The sequence below is a fragment of the Anneissia japonica genome, unplaced genomic scaffold (genome assembly GCF_011630105.1).
Source record: "Anneissia japonica isolate Jap-2015-1 unplaced genomic scaffold, ASM1163010v1 scaffold32248_len650992_cov182, whole genome shotgun sequence".
Lineage (NCBI taxonomy): Eukaryota > Metazoa > Echinodermata > Crinoidea > Comatulida > Comatulidae > Anneissia > Anneissia japonica.
In genome coordinates, this window is record NW_022699059.1 from 223431 (window position 1) to 242800 (window position 19370).

General features: G+C 34.6%; 2 protein-coding genes across 3 annotated transcripts in view; both read right to left on the bottom strand.

Annotated features, from left to right (window-relative positions):
• Window positions 1–4439, bottom strand: part of LOC117102825 (allograft inflammatory factor 1-like) — a 12924-nt gene extending 8485 nt beyond the window's left edge. The window contains exon 1 of the mRNA XM_033243251.1: window positions 4214–4439. Coding sequence (XP_033099142.1) covers window positions 4214–4250 — 37 coding nt within the window. The 5' untranslated portion in view covers window positions 4251–4439. The remainder of the gene's footprint in view (window positions 1–4213) is intronic.
• A 5099-nt stretch (window positions 4440–9538) lies between these two features.
• On the bottom strand, window positions 9539–18086 carry LOC117102842. Of its 2 annotated transcripts, XM_033243272.1 has the most exons (9): window positions 17913–18086; window positions 17365–17594; window positions 16601–16664; window positions 16373–16474; window positions 14108–14260; window positions 12838–12965; window positions 12057–12157; window positions 11208–11349; window positions 9539–10404 (listed from the first exon to the last, which is right to left on the bottom strand). In XM_033243272.1, the coding sequence occupies exons 2-9, from the start codon at window positions 17494–17496 to the stop codon at window positions 10255–10257; spliced, it is 972 nt and encodes a 323-aa protein (XP_033099163.1). In that variant the 5' UTR covers window positions 17497–17594; window positions 17913–18086; the 3' UTR covers window positions 9539–10254. The 2 variants fall into 2 exon arrangements, with proteins under 2 accessions (XP_033099163.1, XP_033099164.1); XM_033243273.1 differs by lacking the exon at window positions 17365–17594.
• Between the last annotated feature and the right edge of the window lie 1284 nt (window positions 18087–19370).

Below are 19370 nucleotides of genomic sequence, written 5' to 3' on the forward strand. Positions count from 1 at the left end.
TGTCAGAGGCATTTTATTACACAATTTCTTTATTCATTTATTTACAGGACTACATTCGTTGCGAGCTATGCTACACGATGTATTATTATGTCCTTTATTCGAACACTGTATTTACCTTTCTTTGATGATTTATGTATATATATATATATATACTGTATATATATATACTGTATATATATATATATATATAGAGAGAGAGAGAGACTTCGTTATAATGGATTGTTGAGAACCAAAATATGATCCTGGTTCTGTTCAACGCTTATGCATTCGTATGGAACGATTCACGCATTATTGAAACCATTGCCTGCTAATAATAAGCAGAATAAGGACTATATACAGGCCTATATATAGTCTCCAATTCGATATCAATGTTTAATGGGGTATTTCGTAAAGCTGTTAAATCGAATACTTTAATTATTCACACTGAAAACCGACAAATAATATTAAGTAAATATTATTAACATACATGAACTAATGTTTAAAAGTGTAAAATCTGTGTTAAAATACAATCTGTAGAAAGTGTTACATCAAAAGGCGTAACTCTGTACGGTAAGCCTAATATTAATAACAGTGTAACACCAATAAGCATTTAAAACTCTATGAAGTTAAATGCACATTTAAAAGTTTATGACCGGGGTGAGTGCATATTACAATGAATACGCTTTGGATTGTTATTTTATTTTGGCTTAAGATATAATTCAATGCATGCTCCGGAAAAAAAGTCTATCTCTCCGGGTTCCAACTTTTGTTGTATTCAAAACCGTAAAGGGGCATTAACGTTTCGTTTAGCAGGGATATGACTGCTCCCTGGTTTGTGTATAGGGCATCCTCTGGCGGTGTTGCATTTACGAAGCAGTATTTTCCCTTGACCCCAGGAGGCCCCTATAGTCATTGCGCCTCATTCTGTCTCTCAAATTTGGAACCACTCTCCCCGCCACTCTCTGAGTAATCCTCATATTAATGGGTGTTTGGTGACGAGTAACGAATTTGTGTAACTGGTTTTTTTTAGGCTGTCAAGCAGAAAAAACTGCACTGGCCTATTGTATATGAATGAACTTGTCAATTGCTTATATTTCATTAAGGCGATGTGGTCCTGCAATATTATAGCGAAAAAGGAAAGGCATGAGCATTGGTCATAAAAAAGGTAATAGCAAAGATAAACAGTGAAATACTACCTGTTTGCTATAGCTCACTTCCCTCTTACCGTGAAGGCTGAGGGGTCAAAGGCTGAAATGTTCGCTAAAACCTGATATGGTAGGTCGGTTTCTTCACTATGTATTCAGGGAAATGTTCACATGCTTCGATAATACAACAGAGTGACATTAGTGTTAGTTATACAGTGTTATCCTACTTAATGCAAGAGGAAATATGGGATCTCAAAAGTAGGACCGTTATGGCCTCCTGTTTGATGTTGAAAAAACTTTGATGGCTACAAAGAAAATTGTGCACGCAGCCTGTATTTTAAACTTTTACAGTAACAGAATATGTAATTCTCAAATAACAACACTCGGTCATACGCTTCCAAATCAGATTTGTTTTTTACACATTTGTCGTGCATAAAAAAGAACCTAGTCAAGTGGACAATTATTTTAACAGGGGCGGATCCAGTAGGGGCACGGGGTACGTGCCCCCCCCCCACTCCGTTTTGCCACTAAATTTTAAAAATTTCAATGCAATTGCAAATCAATGTTATGTCCTACTCACTTATCTATTTTAAAACTGTTGTGCTCCCCGCCCCCGTTTGAACAATTCTGGATCCGTCCCTGTTTTAAAATTCACCCTGAATAAAAAAAAAACAAAAACAAAAACGTCACCATATGGTATTAGCCGGATTCTATCAAGCGTGTCGACTTCACATATTTAAGGTATGTGTATTAAATCTCGATGTGTATAGAATGAAGTGAACCACAACGTGCGAAATTTAAACAATCGCAGCATTTATAGCAAACACACCGTCTACTGTGGCTACATGTTATTACACTTCGGAATTGTATAATTTGATTTCCGTGTTAAGAGCATGGACACACACAGTGAGTTAATTACACACTACTTTGTGTTAGATTGAACTGACTTGATTACAGTCGGTGCCTGAAATTCTAAATGTTATTAATACTGGATGTGACGTAAGCCTACATTTTCATCCCTTTTACAATAATACTTCTTTGTGCTGATGCTACAGTTTTGCAGATAGACCAGGTCATCTGAATTATTGAGGGATGTTGGGTATGACTGTAGAGTACTGTATTAGATTCTAACCGAGAGGCAAAGATGTCTTTCTTGAGGCTCTCACTTAATTATCCATCGTGCTATCTTGAAACTCTGCGTTTCCGTACCCTCTCCATTAAATGTATATGAGAGGCCAAGCTATATCTTGTCATCATTTGGGTGATTGTGACCACTTGAAATCCCATTTAAAAAAACTTGGAATCTACTAACTTTTAATTTGCTTGCATAGAGGTTGCCGCTCCATTACTAATTCTCACTTACGTAAAAAAGGTAATAATAAATTGTATATTAAGGACAACATCACACTCGTCTATTTTATACAAAGATAATAAATAGTGTTTGAAGGAAAACAAAGTGTCACCCAGACCATATTCCGCATTCGAATCGAAGACCTTCTGCCGATTACTGTTCACTTTAAATTTTAATTTAAAAATTTTATTTGAAGAGTATTTTAGCGTTCCCTGGCATGTTTAGAAAATGAATGGATATCACGTGGTATTTTACTGGCTAATGCTTTACGAAAACGATATAATATCAGCAGCAGCAGTAGGCATACTATACATGACTGAATTACCAAAACACTAGAATTCATGGAATATTTCGTATATAGGTGGTGTTATAGTTTAAATCAATAATGGGTAAGTCATTGAAAAATGACGCGAACCATGTTTTTTCCGCGCCCCTTTCCCTCCCGATATTTAATTAAAGCTAATCCATACTTCCTATTTCCTATATCTGACACGTAGGACTACGAAAATCTTTGATTGATAGCAGGCGAACTATAATGTGAATCTAGATTACCGTATTCATCATAATATCAGAAATTCCTAATACGCAAGACGTTTTTAGTCATATATTAACAGGATCTGTGAAAACCCGTTTCTAATCCACCTTCACATTCTGCGATGTTGTACGGAACTAAATCAGTGATCGCAAGCGGAAGTTTGCAAACAATATTGGGTCATGACTTTACTCTATACTGTAATGCATCTCGACGTGGTGGTAATCATAACACCTATACTGTATGTTCAAATCGACTTTTTAGTTACTTACATACTATTAGTCATTCAGCAATCTTGTACTTTATAAATATAGCGTAAAGTAAATAACAATTAGGCCTATAAACAAAGCAACTTCTTGTTTCGTTTATATATGAATTTTTAGAATGAAATTGTTTGCATACATAATACCATTTTTATGTAAATTTATTTTTAATAGTTTGGTTTCATAATATTTAAAAAAAAATAATATGAAATGTTTGTAAGATTATTATTGGCCTGTATTGTAGCATTTGACCCAATTTCGATAATTATCTGCAATTATTTTGTTGAAGATTCGCCCATGATGCCCCATTTTCGATATGTAACCATTTTCAGTTGACAATATTTTGTATACGAGTGTAATTCTACGTCTTATATAAACAATTTTATTTGAAGGCATGATCGATGATATAGGCCTAATTGATAGTTGTTGACGATGGTATGATGAAAAGTTATGTCCAGGTACGTTGTAGTATTACTGGTGCTGTATCAAATAATGTCATTAAGGATGTTTGAGCTGATAATCTTAATAACATTCATTGTTTGATTTGCCTAATATATTTTAAAGGGTATATTTACATAAATGACCCAATGAAACTACATTTCAACGATCAAAATTAACGACCATCATGGCATAAGTCATAAATAAGCATTCCCGCTAGGTAAGCATATTATTTTTATTAAATACACTGTATTTTATATATTTTACATACATTAGGTTGCAAAAAAAAAAAAAGAAAAGATTTTTAATTAACGTGCTACAAGATGCCTCTGTCGTCTGTTGGTTCTACGTGCCCACAAGTCCCCGTGACTAATAATATCCTATGACTAGACCATACAGCATATATCTTTGTATCGTCAAACTACACCCTTCCTCCAAGCTCCAACCAACCACCGAACTCTTCCTATGGATACAATTAGTTTTAGCTTCCCCATTGGGGTCTTACCTTGATAGTCGTTCTTGTCCAATACTGTAGATGGCATTGTTTCTGAAAGGTAAAAACTTGTGTTCTTCTAAAAATGATTGGAAATCTGGTGCAGAAACTCAGATCGTCTGACCTCAAACTCTAAAAACCTGTTGATTTTATCCGTTAACACGCGGAAATATAAACCTCATCCGGCTGAGCTCTGCTGGTTTGTTTTGGTTTTCTTTCGTCAGTCAGTCAGAAAGGTTTGTAAAAAAAGCCTTTCCTCATCTGGACGCTACCATTAAATAACGGGGGTTGCCCATGAACCGTCGACCCAATACCATTCGTATCGTACTCAACGACTGTGTATATAACTATATCAAATGCTATTTTATTTTTTTTGACTGGCCTATATCATTATTAACGCATATGCCTAATACAGTAGTACCGATTGGCAATAATACGTAGAATTATAATTAAAGCGAAGGCTTCGGAGCAGATAATTAAGATACCAGTAAGCTGACAAAACAAACAGTATTGCAGGGTACTGAGTCTCTCGCAATAATTAATAGTCCGTAACACCAGGAAAACTTCCGTACTGTTAACCGTATGTTGGCCTATTGGCACCATGGGCATACCATGACGGTCTGTAACAAAAGTTACAAATCAACATTGTGCAGGACGGCAAAATCCAAATTAATCCACACTGTGTCCTGTCAGGTGTGGTGACGCTGGGGCGGATGCAGGATTTGGCGGTAGGGGGTGCGTGCAAAAATTTAAAGAAATAGTACCTGTAGATGGCCGGAAATGACACATTTATAATAGTAAGATTCACCATCATCACATCAACATCTTTATATAGTAAAAACGAATTTTCATGATTTTTTTTAATCGGCGATTTTCGGCAACCACAGAGATCTAAGTAGTATGTGTGATGAACCATAGAAAATTGAACTTAAAAACATTCTCTTTGATGTATTTAATTTAGCTACTTCAAAGCAGTGAGTCCACAACCACCTCCGCCCCACCATGTTGGGGCTGAGGTGGGTGAGAAAATTTGAAGAAATAGTACCTTTAGATGGCCGGAAATGACACTTTTATATAGTAAAATTCATCATCATCACACCATCATATCTAGATGAAACGCCAGCAAATGTTCTGATTTTTAATCAGGGATATTCGGCAACCACAGAGATCTAATTATTATGATTGATGTACCATAGGAAAAAAAAAATAAAGAAACACTTTCTTTGATGTATTTAATTCATTTGACCTACGTACCTCAAAGCTGTGTGGCCACATTCACCTCAGCCCCACGTTGGTCGGAAATGACACAAAATTCTTCATCATTACCAACATTTATAGTCAAAATGAAGCGCCAACAAATACTCATGATCTTTCTTCAGCTATTCGGCAACCACAGAAATCCAATGTGTGATGTACGGTAACAGAGAAAATACAACTCAACAGGTCTTTGATGTATTTACTTTACCTACTTCGAAACTGTGAGTCCACACGCATCTCAGCGCGATAATTTTGAAAATATGGAGTTCTGGGTGACAGGAAATTACACTCTCATACCTAAAAAATCTTACCAGTAATTTTTATCAACAATATAATACAACAATTTTTTTTTCTTAATAGAATTTAGGGGGTGCGACCGCACCCTCTGCACCACCTGCATCCGCCCAGGTGACGTCATGTCAAGTTGCGGCGGCGCCAGTGGCCGGGGGTAAGAGAAGTGAGAGGGATAAATAAAATAAGAAATGAAAAAAACAAATCTGCAAGAGTATATAGACAAGTAAAACTTCAAGCCTTACAAAAAATACAGTTACGTTAGGTCGACTCTAAAAAAATAAACTGACACAAAGACTAAATTATTGTATAGGCCTACCTGGCTGTAGGACCTAATTGAAATTTCGGAAAGAGTTCCTCAGCCTCAGAATGCAGATTCTATTAGGTAAAGCAATAAGTAATTTTAACTCAAAATCACTAGCAATATTTCGTCACGAGAATCGATCAACTTCAACCCTAAACAAACCTAATTCTAAGCTACTGTATTTCATACACGAAATGCGTTCATGACTTTTGAGCTTAAGTTTTTTCACACAGTTGTCTCTATAAGTGTTTAGGTAGAGTTTTTTTTTGTTGTTTTTTTTCATAAAGCTCAGATTGGCGGAGAATCTATGAAGGGCAAGGGGCTTCAAACAATACATACAAATGACCAGGGCCTCCAAAATTGGCCCTGGTAGGTTGCCGAAGCCCCCGGTACACTGACGGGGCCGGAAGATTTTTTTTTTTGACCAGGAAAGGCCCGGGGCGGGGCCTAAGGATAGTTTTTCATAGTTACCAACTTGAGATATTTGAAATGCGTGACTCCACCAGTTGACTGTGGGGAGGGGGACCCTGAAGTAGGGAGGCGGAGCTCTGGTGGGGGTTCAGGGGCAGTGGCGTATTTAGGAGTCTTGAAGTTGGTGTGCTGAAGGGGGAGCGAAGGTGAAGTGAGTGGGATCGATGATCAATTAAAGGGAGGGGGAGCTAACACGTAAAATAACGTGAATTTATGTGCTTTATAGCAACTTGTCCATCCTATTTTTGGGCCCGCCGGCGGGGGACGCGAGTAATTTTTGGAGCCCCCCCCCCCATAGATACGCCACTATCCTGGCGCTCCGACGATCTGAGCATTTAAGATGTTCTAAAACAAATTTCAGGGAGTGTTTGTTGACAATACCGGATAGGCCTGCATAAACAAAAAATACTTTAATAAGCCACGTGCAATTTGAGTTGTAATGTACACTATGCACCGGTACACAAACATTTCATTACTTAAACAAACAAAAAATTAATAGGCATAGGCCTACTGATCAATTTTTAGTACGCGTCAGTGAATTAAGTATTCACGTAAATACAGTACTGCCAATGACTCATGTTACTGCATGACCGTTTTTATATTTTTAATAAAACCAATTTCTTCTAATTTTAAATACATTTTCCTCTGAATTCGTGATAGACCTGTGCTAAATGCGTGACAAATTTATGATCAGGCATGTGTTTTTGCAAAATGCGTGTTTCAACCAAAATCACTTTGAAATGCGGGACCGTCCCGCACGATGCGAGACGGTTGGTTACTATAATTTTTGGAGCTCCCGTGGCACTGACGGCCTCCGAACTCTCGTCATTAGTGCAAATGACGATGTTACAGACGTACCGATACCTATTTGCCAATACAATGTAAAGAACCAATGCACAAAAAATATATAGGCCCTACTACATTTATGGACGATATGCACGAAAATATTATTAGGCCATAAATATTTTAAGGTTGTAAGGGGATTTCCCTAAAAAAATCCTATCAGCGATTTTGTTAATACGTAAGGCCGCCTAGGCTGGTTCGTACCTTTATTTGTAAAAATGCATTACTCTGGCGCCAGGATTTGCCCAACAGGGAGTGGGGCGAGTTCCGATGTCCCTGAAAGGTCGCCGATGTTCTTGACAACAGGGCGTGGTAGGGCGTCGCTCAAAATCTCTTTTTGAATTGGTCGATGGGCGTAGTTTCTCGGAAACTATGGCAAATGGGGGTTTCAAAGCTTATTTAATAGATTCTAGAGTCTACTTTACTATATCTGTATTATAATTACGCTTATTTCAAAGCCTGAAACCATGATAGACAACCGAGGGCCTAATAAACATCTCGGATTCGGTATGAAAATTCGAATTCCAAGTTTAACGAGCTTAAAATTCTAAATGGTAACTGGATCACAAAACATATTTCATTTCCCTGGTTTTCTGGATGTTAAATACATCGAGGCCAAACTGTTCGACGGCCGAAACGGATGGTATTCAGGCCAACTGAAACGTAAACCTTGCAATTTCTTCTAAAAAAAAAAAATATTACACAACACTTAGTCACTCGGTTTTAAAAAAAATATTTCATTATTACACATATCAAATATTATAATAAGAATTCCTTTTCACATTACAAACCTCGCACCACAGTACTGTGTTTCAACTGCGTAAATAGAAAAATACTTTAATCCATAAAATACTACCTGATGAATTTTGATTAATAGTAAAAAACCCGGCCTCAATTATTGATAGCAGTTTTTTCACCATCTGCCTAATGCAATTTTCCCACACATATCAAATATTATAATAAGAATTCCTTTTCACATTACAAACCTCGCACCACAGTACTGTGTTTCAACTGTGTAAATAGAAAAATACTTTAATCCATAAAATACTACCTGATGAATTTTGATTAATAGTAAAAACCCGGCCTCAATTATTGATAGCAGTTTTTTCACCATCTGCCTAATGCAATTTTCCCAGTATTAATACAAATTTTTCAGGAAAGATTGGGAATACATTTCAAATACATTACAGATTATAAACACAAATTTGCATTGTAACTAGCTTAAAGCACGCCTCAGTAGGTTAAAAACTAGCCCTAAAAGTTGTTTATTAGTAAATTGAAAATATAATATACAGTTTTACACTGTGTGTAAGTAAAATTCTGTGAAAGACTAAAACATACATGTGTTAAAAGGTAAAAAATTTTTAACCACATTTTATACAATCCTAAAATAACATAGCAATATGTGATAAAATAAAATTTAGCAACCAGTACATGGATATAATTACAAAATATATACTCCTATATATATATATATATTTGAAATTTATTGTAACTGAATTTCTAATAATAAAAATTTAATAACAATTATTAATACTAACATATCTAAATATATATAATACAATAATAATAATAATAATTTCGAATATAAACATACTTTTGTGACATTATCTCATGGAAAAATGTTAATTATTTCTGCAACACATTAAAATAAAAACCACAACAAAACTATGTTAGATAAATGGAAGTTTATATATGTAAGAGATTTAAGGCATTGGGCTTCCAACAAAATTGTAAGTACAAGTACTAGTAGGATATGAATAAAAATACACCCAGTGCAGGGAAAGAGTTGCATTGTGATTAATTCTATATCTAATGAAACATATTCACATAGATTTTGTGTAGTAAGGTTTAAACAAATATAACACATAGCAATTGCACATTCAAATATATACAATTTTCCAACTCATCATTCAATGATATACCAATTTTAAAGTTAAAATGATCTTAAAGATGTATTGTCGCTTGCTAATGTCAAAAAAACATAAAAAACAATTTTGAAATAAACTTGCCCATATTGCAATAGCATACAAATTATTAACTTGTGCATAAAAATTATTGAATTAAAAAAATGTGTACCCTGATTTTTAAACCAAAAAATTATAATAAAAATAAAAAAACACTGCCACACTAATTTCAAGTTGATAACTTTTTTACTACTTCAAAATGGGCAAGTTAATTTTAAAAAAAATTTTTAAATGTTTTTTTGGTATTTAGCATGGGACAATACATCATTAATATTATATTTCATACAATAATAATCAATATTTTAGATGATGAAAAAAGAAATACAACCACTAAAATAGCATGTGAACTTTATAATAGCTTGAAACATGTTTATCGTGTATCTTTTTACAAATGTTAGATATTTGTCATGTTTTCATGCATGTGCACCTTCTAAATGGCATCAAGGTTAGTTCTGTGTATAGACTGTCTTCCATAAAATTGCTATACCCTATTGCCTGTTGGTAGGGATTTGAAGTAAATGCTTTGGGTAATCTACTTGGCAGAGGGCCTAGAAAATAGAAAACCTCTAGCCCATGATTGCTAGGCTCGGGATACCTTTAAGGTAATCAAGTATAAATGATTGTTGAGAAGTTGATTATGTTTAGTGAATTTGGCATCGGAGACAGTCATGTAGTGTAACAATTGCTGTAGCAATTTTATGGAATCCCTGCCTAATATGGCCATCTTTAGGTTTTTCGCATTTTGCATCTTCATTGCCCACATTAGGGTTTGAGAAGCTGAGGTAGTTATCCCTGTTTTCACCAATATAGACCCGTTAAGGACCATTTCTGCACCCAAAAGCTAAAGTACACTTTTTTTTGGGGGTGGGAAGGGTACACCACTGCTGAGACTGGGGTGTGGTGGGTACAGTGCACATAGCCTAACTTGTGAGGTCTTCGCACTTGCTCGCTAGCTCATCCTCTGCGTTGAAGCGGCGTGTAGCAAACAGCACATTACTCCACTTCACTACCTTGCCGCTCGAGTCCATGGTCAGATCCGAGGTCTCAAACATCGGACCGTCTAGTTCATTCTAAAATTTAAAAAAAAAGGATTAAATAAACTGATTATTATTCCAAGATATAAAGGTTTATGTTGTGCTAAAAGTATTCCTAATCTGAAAATGATGACCAAAGTTCAATTCTGTTGTTTAATAGTGAAAGACAGGATCTGTACAAATTTGCAGAGATGACTCTGCAGATTTTTAAAACCTGTTGGTTTTAGGCTGGATTGACAAATTCAACATATAAAACAGGGGAGGGAAAAGTGTGGGACGCAAAAATGAATTAAAAACCCTATGTGTGCGGCCCGCCAAGCAACATTGGCTAGAAAACCCCTTGTTTTTTATGGCCTGACACATGTGTAAAAAGTAACATTAAAACTGACAGTTTTTTGGAAGCTCACTGGAAGTATCGAAGTTTGGGTGTGGCCCTCCGACCGATTTTTATGGACACCCCTGATATAAAACATGGCTTCCAGGAACTATTCTGGGGTAGGGCTTTGATTTTTAAAATTTATTTATTAAGGTATAAAACACAAAACAAAACAACAGCCAAAGGCTGAAAACGTTTGTTTACAATCAACAAATAAAGACAACGTAGGAAAACAGGTCAGGTGTAAAAATACATATTAAAATATCAAAACATTCAAATAATTACATTAGAATTGTTGAAAATTAATATATATTTCAAAAAATAGAGGAAGGTCACTGTTGGCACACAATTAGCAAACACAATTCTCTTGAAATCAGTGATGTAAACAGTGTATTATTATGAATATATATTTCCACAAATAATCACATTAACTTAACAAGTCAAAAAAAATATATTTACATACCTGTAAATTCCTTATCAGTTCCATGACAACAGTCAACATGTAATCAGCATCAGCAGTCTCTATTGCCAGTATTCTGTAATTATTCTCAGTCGGTGAGTAAACTTCAAATTGTATTCGTCTATCATCTTCTACACAGGACCAACTGCATAATAATTACATAATTTATTACCAGCATTAATTAAAGATATACTGTTTGTAATGAGCTAAAAAAATTAAAAACAAAAACTTTTGAAGTTACAGGTTTCCCTCTAATTAAAGACCACCTCCAATTAAAGACCACTTTTCTGTTGTACCAAACTATCAAATGTCTTTTATCTTTATTATTCTAATTAGAGACCAAAGGCTGCTAAAAACCATGGAAACCCCGGTCCCAAAAGTGGTCTTTAATTGGAGGGAGACCTGTAGTCTTGACAACAGTGATGGCGCCAGGATTTTCCCGACGAAGTAGCTAAAGGCCCGACGGGGGGGCTAGGAGAGCGAAGCGAGCCTCACTTGGCTGGGGGATGTCTATGGCACCCGCTTGTAGCCACGGATATTTGATGAATTATTGCAAATTTTTATTACTTATTTGATAGGCATTGAGCTACTATAATATGACTTCATGTATGTATTCTAAATTCAAATCCCACTAGAAGTTCTTTCCACACGACCAATAAAAACCTTTTTGTTGACATAATTTGTTCCTATATTCAAGTGCTGTTTCTAAACTTTGCATATTTTTTTATAAAAATGTTGACAGTACTATGCAGCAACTTTGATTTATCATAATATAATAAAGTATAGTACTATAGTAAAGCGACACATATAGGCTTTGTAATTCTATGGCTACATATTTATGTGTAAGGTTACCTGGATACTTTTCGCCATGATATCAGGAAATCTGTTTTGTCGACACGCAATTTCAGGCCTCTAACAAACAGAACTATAGAATACTTTACACCTCGGCTAAGCTGAAAATTGAATGAGGTTCAGTGTTCTTTTTCAGTGTTTTTTATCAAGTACTCTATGGTATCTTACAAATATCACTGCATTATTTACAAGCTACAAACAATGAAATCCTCCCACTAGGAAATAATTATGATGCATTTCAGAATCCTTAGAACACATTATTGTTATTACTTCATGCTTGCAGTGGCGGATACAGGATTTTGAAAAAGAGGAGCTCAGAAATGCAATTTTACAAATGGAGGGCTACTATGTTAGCTGCAACAAAGGTGAGGCTGAGGTAGTACAACATTTTATTTCTATGACACTTCTAGACTTAAATTTTAATTTTTTTTCTCTTCCTCATTTTTTTTTTTACATTTTGGAGGCTCCCCCACACCTTGAATCAGTCTATGCTAACCTATGTATACACGATAAAACAGGACTACATCAACATATAGGCAGACAGATTAATAATGTAAAGCCCCTGTTTGCACACCCTTAATTTATACATAAAAAAAACAATGTTCACAAAAATTGTGGGTGCACAAAATTTATGAAATTGTGAATAATAGTTTTGTCTCCAAAAACAATCACAAAGCTGGTATACAACTGATACACTGCCTCAATAAAAAATTAATTTTTCTCAAAAACACTTCATCGCAAAAACTATTGTAACTACTACTTATACAGGTAAGAGGCTGACCTGGAAGGATTTAATCTTGAAATCTTGGCTGAGGTAACAACTTTTGATTTCCACAGCAAAGTAATCTTCAATATCCTGACATATACTTACATACTTAGTGTAAGTCTCAGATGTAGGGGCTACTAATTCTGGGGAAAAAACAGCAAAAAGCAGGAATAGAGATTAAAGGAAAAAAAATTATTTTTCTACGTAATTATTTAATTAAGGGAAATAAATTTGTATTTTAAGACAAAGTTAAGAGAATTTATAATTCTATTAATCAAATTTTAGATGTGTATAAGAGACAGCCAATATATATATAGAAAAAAAACATATTTTAACAAAAGAAGAAATGAAATTAATGATGTTGATAAAAACCACACTGAAGATAAACAAAAGTATATGCATTGTTTTCTGAAACTGTTTAGTGTTCTCTGCACTGGTGACAAGTTATGCTTTAATTTGCCATGCTAGTTATATATGTGGCAAAGACAAGCCAAAACAGTCACTCGTCGTAAATCGTGTTTTAGAGAAAATGGCGAAAACCTGCTTGAATGTCAAATTTTAAAAAAATATATTTTATTGCACTAAACTAATCTTTATATATCTATACATCATGCTATGCTGTTATTTTTCACATTTTTAATGTTAAAACAACACTTTTTAAAGATTTCATGATAATTTCTGCATGAGCTTTGACAGCTGATTTGACATATTTTGTTCTTTAAGCAGATGTATGTTTAAATGCTTGTAACTTCATAAGGAAATGTCAGATTTGAATGATTTTTTTACCATTTTATAGCTCTTATTTTACTATCTAACTCTGTATTAATAACTAAAAATTGATTTTTGCGACCAGTGACTGGTTTGGCTTGTCTTTGCCACATATGCTATTGCAATATTGTTATTGCATACACTTTGTATGAAGTAAAATAAATACTGGTAATAAATGTATGGAGTTTGGAAGTACATTGACGGAAGTGTTTTAATCTGCATTTTATTTTATTCATTTAATCCCTTAATTGTCTAATCGAATTTGTAATGTTTTTTTCGTATTTCACTACAGATGGTACATCATTATTTACACTGTTTGGAAGTACATTGACAGAAGTGTTTTAATCTGCATTTTATTTTATTCATTTAATCCCTTAATTGTCTGATTGAATTTGTAATGTTTTTTTCATATTTCACTACAGATGGTACATCATTAATTACACTATTGCCTATTCAATTTAGAATTAATTTTTTGTCTTATGCTGGTATTCAGCAATTCAAATGCCAAATCATTTACCATCAAGTTTAGCCTTTGTTTCGTCATCTGGCAGCAACCTTCCAGTAGCCACATCTTGTTTGGCTTCATGATATAAAAGGAGTAGAGCGCCCTCTATTTCCATAAGAATTTTTTCATCTTCAAGATCAAAGCACCATTTTCTTAGAGTCAAACCTTGACAACAAAATCAATTTCTTTTGTTTAGATATAAATAATGATTCCGCATGCACAACAAATTTATTGAAATAAAAATAAAATGTATTTATTTTGAATTCACCACTATTGGTTAAATACAAAAAGAAACGAATGTATAATAACCAATTAATATCTAAAAATAACCGAATGTATAATAACCAATTAATATCTAACAGAATAAAATCTCAGTATTTTATGGACTTCAAGTACATGGATGATGTATTATACTATCTGAAATTAATCAGTAGACCTTTCAGTTAATAGACTTACTTTTTTGGTATATGCTATTGAAACAATAGAGCCACCTCATCATTTATTCCATTATTTTTATGAGCGTACAAAACATACGATTTTTAATGGATGCTTGCGCTTAATTAAATAAAGTTATTATTATTATTATTATTTGGTTGTCAGTGTATACATAGGCCTATACATTTTTAAAGAAAATGGGAGAGGCTGATAAAATGTGATCTCCCCCTTGAGGTCAGGGTTCGAATCTCTTGCCGTACATTTAAATTGGCTCTACCCAAAAGTATATGATTAAGTTCAGAAACGAGCGGTTTAAACTTGTGTGCAGCATAGTGAATGCCTGTATTAATGTGCTATCAATCTTTAGTGCAGAAAAACACCAAACAACAACATAAATTTCATTGCAGTCAAAAAAATGAATTGGGAACACGTTCTTTTTTTTTTAACAAAATAGAAATAGAGGTAGGAGAATAACCCATAACTTGCAGCATCATTGTGCTGAATTGCGTATGGGCGTGGTCCGTGACTACCTAGCAGCCTTATAAAGGTGTGCTTCATAGTAGCTACATGTTCACATCATTCCACAACGACAGGGGCAGAAATGAACCATAACATTGGGGTAACCACCTACTCTTCCGAAAGATGCAACAGGTTTTTTTTAAAGTGCACATGAGTCAGATGTATACATTGGACCTCCATTTCAAGTTCTTATCCGAGAAGACTTAGTTCTACCAACTGAACCATGGGCAAGGAGCGGCTGTTAAGGATGTAGCTAGTGGCTCTCCTGCCTTACCACTCGACCACTCAACTTGCCCAGTCCAGGAATATTGAAAACTTTTTTATTAAAGGTATTAAAAAGTTTACAATATTCCATCAACAGACCAAGATTAGCATACACCATTGTAATATGATGTCAATTATTTTGAACTTAGGACAGGATTTGACCAATCACAAAAAATCATGATTACAAAAATCGATATTTTTGTGATTACTTGTGTGAGTGCTGCATTAATCACGCAATATTGAACATCATACGAGCTATGCTATGCAATAATGCATGTCTACTGTTAGTTACCTCTGGCATATCTCTCAGGCCAGAACATAGCTTTTGTGGGTACCTAGGTTAGAATGGGCTGATTAATTGCGGCAACATTATGGAATGCTTCCCCAGAAGTAATAATGTGAAATGCTTAGAGGCATCGGCATGATGTGCTGTTTAAGAATGATATCATGTTTATTATTATCATTGTGGCAAGTTGGTTGGTCGAGCGGTTAAGACAGTGGAACCGTGACATACAGCCATAATATCTGCTTTGGTTCGAACAGCACGCTTGCCTATGGTTCCGGTGGTGGAACAAGTCTTCTCGGATAAGGACTCTAAACTGTAGGTCCAGTGTACACAATTGGCTCGTGTGCACTTTAAAGAACCCAGTACATCATTCGAGAAGAGTAGGGGGTTACCCCGGTGTACTGGTCCATTTCCAGTCCCCGTCCGGCCACAGAAGGAGCACTTACGTCGCAGCCCATGTCAGGTATCCATCCTACCTGCGAATCCTTCGACGACACTACATAAGCAAGAGCATACACACTAGCTATGTAGTGACTCGATAAGAAGATTATCATTGTTGCTCTCATTGTGTTTTTCTTGTTATTGTTTAATATTATAATTAAAGAATATCTCAAATTATAAACAACAACCATTTTATTGTATACTCTATACAACTATAGCAGGAAAGAGGGGGTGTCATAGGAAAATGTTTTGTTATCAAATTTTCTGAGCTAAGCATATGATTTCTTTTATGTCACCTAAGTTATCTGTATCATCTTTCTTACGTAACCTACCTTTGGTTTCCGATGAGATATATTCAATATTTTTAAGTTTCCTAAATGAATTTGCAGATTCTTGAAAAAGGCCAAAGTACTTTGCCAGGTGTTGGTGAATACCTAATAAAATATGAATAGTAAATTTTTATGATCAAAACACAAGTAGCAAAATTATTAATAACAACGCTGTTTACAGTTATAATATTTACAGTGAAGCTGATACATGGTGGTGTGAGCTTTACTTACCCAAGCTTTTGCAAGCGTTTACAAGAACTTTTTCAACAGTCGTTGTTGGTCCAGGCACAGGTATCTGTGGTGTGATTATAAAAGTACACTAAAGATTTAAAATATACAATATTGACACAAAAAAAATAATACAATGAAGATTTAATTTAAAAACTTAAGTTCTTATAATACCGTAGTGAAAATATAAGTTAAAATTTACAGGTCAACTTAATAAAATCCATTGATTGAAATTTGTCTTGGATGTCACAAAAAGCTAAATAATTACAGTAAAATTAAATTAACATAAATTAATTTTTTTCAATGTAAAACAATTCATGCATTTGTCATGCATTTGTCATGTAACAAAATTACTTCATTAGCTTTGTAAACAACCATGATTGGTTTTAAATTGATACATTTATTATTACTATATTAAAAAAACCGATTATTCAAAGTTTTTGAAAATTTACAGGATATATTAAACTTATAGTTATATACAACAGCAAACAATACACAAAACTAATAGTAAGAGAGAACAAAAATAGCTAACTGTACTAAACAAGATTAATAGAAGAAAAAAAAAATAGGACATAGGACAAGATAGGAGAGAGCTCAAATCATTGTCAAATATAATCAGTCATTATAACTGAATATATTATAAAATATGGATGTTATAAACAATATATAAATAATATGATCATGATATATAATTAAAAGAATATACATTAATTAAAAAAAAAACACATAAACTGACAAAATCTTTTAGATGATGAAAAACACCAAACCTTCAATGTTTTATCAGGTAAAATTAATAGAGAAACTTTTGCATGCATCTCAACAGGTATTTGGCTGACATTAGCATCATCATTTGCTTGAAACAATGCAGACGACAACCGCTTGGAAAGACGTTTCAGCATTTTTAATTCTTGAATGTCAGATTTCCTTACCAGCAGTAGAGTACTGTAGTACTGTAGCAGTATTTAATTTAAATTTGATGGCAACAGGAGGTCTAGGCCTAAATAACATTTCAAAAAGAAAGATTAACAATTTTAATTTTTTTGTACAAACATGAATGAATGGGCCAGATATCTTGTACTGTAGGCTAGATCCATATAACAACTCTCTGGCTAGGCTTAACCTAGGGAGCACTGTAAGGCCTGGCCTAATAAAAGAAAGCCTAGAGGGTTAGGCCTACCTAGCCTAGCTAGCCTAATGTATAGAGTAGGCTAGCCTAGACTTACAGTGTACACTATCAACTAGGCCCTACTACAAATAATCTACTCTCTAGGCCTAGCCCTAGAGAGTCTGGTAGCCTAGGTTTTCGAAGACTTACCATAGACGCAGTTGTTTAGAGCATAAACATCATAATGTATTACTCAATTAATATTTTACAATAATAATTCGTTCCTTTTTGATGAGCACTCCCTCTCAAAACAAACCAAACAAAAATTTATCAAAACATCGCGTCAGCGAAGAGGGCTGCTTGAGCTTGAGCCATAATTTATTACGTCATTATACGCGCGTCGCCTGGACACACCTCCAAACCTGACACGCCTCCTCCCCTCTCTAATGAAATGATTGACATCATCTTCATCATTACAACTATCGGCCGTCCTATGGCAAAACACTTGAACGGCCATAATAAAAGAAAATTTTCTTCATTTTAAAAAAGAGTTAAAGGTCACTGTCAAAATATAGTAGTATTTAAAGTCCGGCTCCGGAGGAAAAAATAATTTTGATTTGTCACGAGGTTCCACAACTGATTTTATCAGGCTCCGAAGGTTTACGTTGATATATTGTACAGAAGATTTTTCCAAGACACAAAAAAGTATATTTGACAAAAAACTCGGGAACGGCCAATGAGATACAGATTTTTTAATATTTAAAACCTTGGGGAAAATGGGCGTAACCACCCATTTTCTACCTTCCCATCCCCCGTTTTTAAATATTCAAAAATGTGTATCTCATTAAAGTCAGGCTCCGGAGGAAAAAAAAAATTGATATGTTGTAGCACTGATTTTTCTAAGACAGAAAAAAGTTGTCTGTCGAAAAACTGGGGAACAGTGAATGAGATACAGATTTTTGAATATTTAAAAACTGGGGGGGGGGGGGTAAGTTGCCTAACCGCCCTTTTTTACACCTTTTCCCCCAGTTTTTAAATATTCAAAAATCTGTATCTCATTCACCGTTCCTCAGTTTTTCGTCAGACAACCTTTTTCTGTCTTAGAAAAATCAGTGCTACAACATTATCAAAAATTCTTTTTCCTCCGGAGCCTTTTAAACCGTTGCCGAGTTTTTCGACAATATGCTTTTTGTGTCTTAGAAAAATAATTTGTACAACATTTCAACATGTTTTTTAAAACCTCTGGAGCCTGACCTAACTTGATTCTGCTAATTTCTTCTTTTTTTTTTTTTTTGTATACTTTTTTCTTTTGTAATTTGTCAATGGGCTGATCGACAAGCTTACTTGTAGGTTGGTCCCCTAGGGGATGCTAGGTCGCAAAATATAGGTGATAAGAGTCTATTTTAACAACTTGATTGAGCGTGATATTTTGTTTAGACATTTTCAATGGGGTGGTGGAGGGAGGGGGAACGTGAGCTTTTTTTGGGTGGGGGAGCGTGTGCATCACTTGCTAGCATGTGTTATATTATTTCTCTCTCATTATTTATTTATTTTTTTGTTTGTAAATGAATGGTTTCGTTAAGGTTTTTTTTTGTTTTAGGCCTAGGCCTAATCCTTCTTTTTTATTTTTATCATCACCATTATTATCACCATCTTCAACACCAACAC